The sequence below is a fragment of the Triticum aestivum genome, chromosome 4D, assembly GCF_018294505.1.
Source record: "Triticum aestivum cultivar Chinese Spring chromosome 4D, IWGSC CS RefSeq v2.1, whole genome shotgun sequence".
NCBI classification, from domain to species: Eukaryota; Viridiplantae; Streptophyta; class Magnoliopsida; order Poales; family Poaceae; genus Triticum; species Triticum aestivum.
The window spans coordinates 403,817,247-403,823,615 of NC_057805.1; the positions used below are offsets into that span (position 1 = coordinate 403,817,247).

The 6,369-nt window shown below is 50.0% G+C and overlaps 1 protein-coding gene across 1 annotated transcript; it reads left to right on the forward strand.

Annotated features, from left to right (window-relative positions):
- Positions 1-2,809: 2,809 nt before the first annotated feature.
- Positions 2,810-5,473, forward strand: LOC123100137 (MA3 DOMAIN-CONTAINING TRANSLATION REGULATORY FACTOR 2). Its single transcript, XM_044522113.1, has 2 exons — positions 2,810-3,186; positions 3,276-5,473. Exons 1-2 carry the CDS (start codon positions 3,121-3,123, stop codon positions 5,127-5,129), a joined length of 1,920 nt encoding a protein of 639 aa, XP_044378048.1. The 5' UTR covers positions 2,810-3,120; the 3' UTR covers positions 5,130-5,473.
- Positions 5,474-6,369: the final 896 nt, after the last annotated feature.

Consider the following 6,369-nt stretch of genomic DNA (forward strand, 5'->3'; position numbering starts at 1 on the left):
GTTCTGCTGTTGGTTATTGACCAGAGAGGTGTCTCGGTCATGTCTACATAGTTCTCGAACCCGTAGGGTCCGCACGCTTAACGTTCGATGACGATTTTGTACTATATGAGTTATGTGATTTTGTGACCGAATGTTGTTTGGAGTCCCGGATGAGATCACGGACATGACGAGGAGTCTCGAAATGGTCTAGAGGTAAAGATTCATATATAGGACGATGATATTCGGACACCGGAAGTGTTCTGGGGGTACCGGGTACATATCGGGTCGCCGGAAGGGGTTCCGGGCATTCCCCGGCAACTACATGGGCCTAATGGGCCAAGAAGGGGACAGACCAGCCCCTAGGGGGCTGGTGTGCCCCATGTAGGCTGAAATAAGGGGGAAGGAAAGAGAAGAGAGAAAGGAAGGGGAGGGATTCAACCTCCCCCTTCTTTCTCTCCTCCCTCCTCCTTCCTTCCCCCTCCGGATGATTATGGAAAGGGGGGAGGCCGAATTGGGAGGCACCCAAGTAGGAGTCCTCCTACTTGGGGCGCCCCCTTGGCTGCTTCTCCTCCCCTCCAACCCGTGTGCGGCGTCCCCCTCCACAGTTTACGCCTCCGGTCATATTGTGGTAGTGCTTAGGCGAAGCCCTGCGCGGATCACTTCACCATCATCGTCACCACATCGCCGTGCTAACAAAACTCTCCCTCGACACTTTGCTGGATCAAGAGTTCGAGGGACGTCATCGAGCTGAACGTGTGCAGAACTCGGAGGTGTCGTACGTTCGGTGCTTGATCGGTCGGAACGAGAAGAAGTTCGACTACATCAACCGCGTTGTCAAACGCTTCCGCTTTCGGTCTACGAGGGTACGTAGACACACTCTCTCCCTCTCGTTGCTATGCATCTTCTAGATAGATCTTGCGTGAGCGTAGGAAATTTTTGAAATTGCATGCTACGTTTCCCAACAACCCCCTCCTCCCTTCCCCTATATATAGAGATGTAGAGAGAGGGTAGCCGCACCCCTTGAGCACATCTCCACGCCATGGTACTGCCTCTCCTCTCCCTCGCATCCCTCTTCTTCTCCGTAGTGCTTAGCGAAGCTCTGCTGAGATTTCTCCACCACCGCTGCCACCACGTCGTCGTGCTGCCGGAGGACTCGAGCTACTACCTCACCATCGCTCGCTGGATCGAGGAGGTGAAGGCGTCATCAAGCCGTATGTGTGTTGAACGCGGAGGTGCCGTCCGTTCGGCACTTGGATCGGGAGTTCGCGGGATGGATCGTGATTGGATCGCGAAGACGATTGACTACATCAACCGCGTTTTTTAACGCTTCCACTTAGCGATCTACAAGGGTATGTAGATCCAATCTCTCCTAGATGGTCATCTCCTAGATTGGATCTTGGCGAGCGTAGGAATTTTTTTTGTTCCCCATTCAACGTTCCCCAACAGCTGTTGGATATACTCTTGATGATATTAAAGGCATTAGTTCCCACTCTCTGTCAGCACAAGATTAATATAAAACTCGATGCGAAACCAGTTGTTGATCATCAACGACGATTGAATCCTAAGATAAAGGAAGTGGTAAGAACTGAAATGATAAAGCTTCTGGAAGCATGTATGATCTATCTCATAGCTGATAGTAGATGGGTAAGTCTTGTTCATTGTGTTCCAAAGAAAGGAGGTATTACTGTTGTTCCCAATGATAAAAATGAACTTATTCCACAAAGAATTGTGACTGGCTATAGAATGGTAATTAATTTTAGAAAATTAAACAAAGCCACTAGAAAAAATCAATTTTAGAAAATTAAACAAAGCCACTAGAAAAAATCATTACCCTTTGCCTTTTATTGATCAAATGCTAGAAAGATTGTCAAAGCACACACACTTTTGTTTCCTCGATGGATATTCCGGTTTCTTTTAAATACCTGTATCACAACCTGATCAAGAGAAAACCACCTTCACTTGTCCTTTTGGAACTTATGCTTGTAGACGTATGTCTTTTGGTTTATGCAATGCACCTACTACCTTTCAAAGATGTATGACTGTTATATTCTTCGACTTTTGTGAAAAGATTGTTGAGGTTTTCATGGATGATTTTTCTATTTGTGGATCTTCTTTTGATGATTGCTTAAGCAATCTTATTCGAGTTTTGCAGAGATGCGAACAAACTAATCTTGTCTTGAATTGGGAGAACTGTCACTTTATGGTGAATGAAGGTACTGTCTTGGGGCATAAAATTTCTGAAATATCCCGCTACGACGGAAAACAAGTAGGAGGGGAGAGTTCAACAGGAAAAGAAAAGAGTGTGTCGTGGGGTATGATTTTTGTGTTGGGACTGCGTGTCAAAGATACATGACGGGTAGTCTGGACAATCACATTTCTTTCTCACATATGGATTGGATTTGAGGAAGCTCGAACTGTCCAAACGGTTGAAATTTGGGGAACCCACTGGAAGCCCGTTTGATATCCAAACATAACCAAAATGTATGACGGAAAAATAAGCTTCAAGTTTGAAGATGACCTTAATCATCTATTTGATCTATTTAAATATCTTGTAGCCCGTAGCAACGCACAAGCATTCTTTATAAAAAATTATCGTGTGTGGAATAGTTCCGGATTAAAATGCCGTGTCTTGGTTTTGCAGATTTGTGGTGACCCATCCTGCTCCCTCTGCTCGGTTGTGTGCTATCTCAACGGACGTCCACCAGTTCACCTCCGACCCAACTGCCTGTTGCCCAACGCAACGCGTGTCGTTCATCTCAGCGTACGCATGCACCCTGCCCTGGACCGTCTTCCAGTGATGCGGCCATGCCACCCCTCCCGTTCCTCCCTCCTGTTTCCCGGGGAGGAGCCATGCATGAAGAGATAAAAAGCACCCCATCCTTCGCGCTTGCTCTTCACAGCTCTCTCTCAATCGCTCCCTGAGGCAGAGCTGTCCCTACGGAAGGCAGCCAGAATAATACGGGAGCTCCTCAACATTTTCGTTCCATGTTTGATTGATTCCTTCTAACCGATGGTACCTGTACATGTAACCGGCCGGAGCTCTGTGTCCAAGGCGGCTCCATCTGGTGAGGTCATCTGCAACCTCACGGCGCCTAATTGGACGGTATAATAACGGACTTGCAGAGAGTTGATCCCCGATCGATGGAGGACGGCCTCGCTCCGCCCGCGCGCCGGGCGCCGATCAAATGCCCCACCGCCGCCGCCGAGGTAATGAACCAGAGTTCTCTTGATCGGCGCATGCATTTTCGTGTTGCGGCTCGCGGCGTTTTTTCACGGAACGGCGGGGAATGGTTCAGGACGTGGACCAGCTGCCCACCCCGACGGTGACCTCCGAGGAGTTCCTCCAGTTCAAGAGGAAGGCCACCACGATCGTGGAGGAGTACTTCTCCACGGACGACGTGGCCGCCACGGCGAGCGAGCTGAGGGAGCTGCGCGTGCCCTGCTACCACTACTACTTCGTCAAGAAGCTCGTCTCGGTGGCCATGGACCGCCACGACAGGGAGAAGGAGATGGCGGCCGTGCTGCTCTCCTCGCTCTACGGCGACGTCATCGACCGCCCGCAGGTGTACAAGGGCTTCTGCAAGCTCGCCGAGTCCTGCGACGACCTCTCCGTCGACACGCCCGACGCCGTCGACATCCTCGCCGTCTTCGTCGCCCGCGCCATCGTCGACGACATACTGCCCCCGGCGTTCCTGGCGAAGCAGCTGCCGTGCCTGCCCGACGGCTGCAAGGGCGCCGAGGTCATCCGCAGGGCGGAGAAGAGCTACCTGTCCGTGCCGCACCACGGGGAGATCATCCTGCAGAGGTGGGGCGGCATCAAGAACATCACCGTGGATGAGGCCAAGGCCAGGATCGCCGACATCCTGGAGGAGTACCTCGCCGCCGGCGACACGGCCGAAGCCTTCCGGTGCATCAGGGACCTCCAGATCCCCTTCTTCCACCACGACGTCGTCAAGCGGGCGCTCGTTCTCGCCATCGAGCGCGGCGGCGCGGCCGAGGGCCACATCCTGGATCTCCTCAAGTCGGCGTCGGACCAAGGTGTCATCAACGAGAGTCAGATCATCAAAGGCTTCAACCGTATGATCGACTCCGTTGACGACTTGACGCTCGACGTGCCAAACGCGAGGTGTCTCCTGAAATCCATAATCCTGAAAGCTTCGTCGGAGGGCTGGCTGTGCGCGTCGTCCCTGAAACCGTTGGGGTCGGAGCCGAAGAAGGTCGTCGAGGACGACCCCGCTGTCAAGAGGTTCAAGGCGAAGGCCGTGGCGAGCATACACGAGTACTTCTTGACAGGGGACATCATCGAGTCGGTGAGCCGGCTGGAGGCTGAGAACAGCTCATGCTCCTGCTTTTTCAACGCAATCTTCGTCAAGAAGCTCATCAGCTTCGCCATGGACCGGAAGAACCGCGAGAAAGAGATGGCCTCCGTGCTGCTGTCCTCGATCTGCATGCCGCCGGAGCACGTCGTCGCTGGGTTCCACCTCCTGATCGACTGCGCCGAAGACGCCGCGCTGGACAACCCCGCCATCGTCGAGGACCTGACCATGTTCTTTGCCAGGTCAGTGGTCGACGAGGTTATAGCGCCGTCGGACTTGGAGGCGATGGAGGAAGAGGCCGGCCGCCGAAAAGCCGCAGGCTCCCCAGGGATGTTGGCTCTGCGCAACGCCCACGCCATGCTCGGAGCAAAGCTCTCCGCGGAGCGGATCCTGCGGTGCTGGGGCGGCGGTGGCACCGGCAAGGCCGGCTGGGAGCTGAGCGAGGTGAAGGACAAGATCGGGAAGCTGCTGCAGGAGTACGACAGCGGCGGCGGCGTCCGGGAGGCGTGCCGGTGCATCAAGGAGCTCGGGATGCCATTCTTCCACCACGAGGTGGTGAAGAAGGCGCTGGTGGCGATCATCGAGAAGCGGGGCAAGGACGAGCGCCTCTGGGGGCTGCTCAGCGAGTGCTACGGCCGCGGCCTGATCACGCCGAACCAGATGACCAAGGGCTTCCAGAGGGTCGCCGACTGCGTCGACGACCTCGCGCTCGACGTGCCGGACGCCGGGAAGCAGCTCGGCTGCTACGTCGAGCGCGCCAAGAAGGGGGGATGGCTGGACGCGTCCTTCTCCGTTGCCAAGCCGGGGCCAGATGTCATTGCCGTTTGCTCGTGAGCACCGGTTACATGCAAACACACTACTGACATTCCGGGGGAGTTCGTTGGGTTTGCAACAACTTTACGCCATTATATTACGTGTATGTATGATCTGCAGGTATGAGAGAAGACGGTCGATTAGGAGTATATAATGCTCGCACAGGAAATGTGCTATAGGATAGGGAGTATGATCTTCCAAAGTAGGAGGTTTTCATGGCGTTTAGCGCGGAGGATTTGTGCATTGAAGAGTTTGTTTTTGCCATTGTTTTTCTCCTACACTGTCCTGTGGTGTTTTTATCTGGTCAACTGCTCGTTGAGGAAATTACAATGTTACACCTTATTAATGTATCACACATTTCTCTAGTATATTCTATTCTCTTTTTTTTCATTTCATTTTTCAATTTTCCTTTCCTTTTTTAAGAGTTGTTGATTTTTTTTAATCTGCCTGGTTTAGTGTACGATTTTTTAAAACTTATGAACATTTTTAAATAAATGCTGACATTTTTTAAAATACACATTAAACACTTTTTTAATACATTCTTAATATGCTACTTTTTCATGAATATTTTCTAAAAAATGTGAACATTTAATTAAGTGTAACGAACAATTGTTTAAATGGTACAATTTTTTTATAAGGCATGATTATTTTAAAATGTCAATCATTTTTGAAAAATCAAATGGTATTTTTTTGAATGGCATGAACTTTTTTGAAGATACGTGAACAAATTTTTACATTCCATGAAAAATTCAAAAAAACAATTGTAACATGTGAACATTTTTTAAATGTATAACTTTTTATGAATTGTACGCACATTTTTTCTAAATTTGGTGAATAATATTTTTACATTTCATGAACATTTTTAACACACAATAAACATTCTCAAAACTAAGTAAAATGTTTTTTCATTGATGTAAATAGAATAGGACGGAAACTAAAACACACGGTAGTAGTATATATATTAGAACATTTCAGAGATGCAGATATAATTAAAAGAATGTAAAAAAATTGTAGAATAGGACGTAACGTGTGGTTCATGCATGAAAAGAAACGTGTGGACCAGACCAGGCGCCTTATGTGGGGAGGAAGAGAAACTAGACTGGCTCAGATTTCTCGCGACCAAAATAGAGTTAGCCATTATCTAGCAAATTTCGGTAGAGTAGAAGAGCGCACTGCTGTGTGGCTCGGCTCCGGACCAGGTGATGTCCCTGATCTTTGTATGCAAGACTCTCCTTTGAGTGATCAATAAAAACTTTCCCCA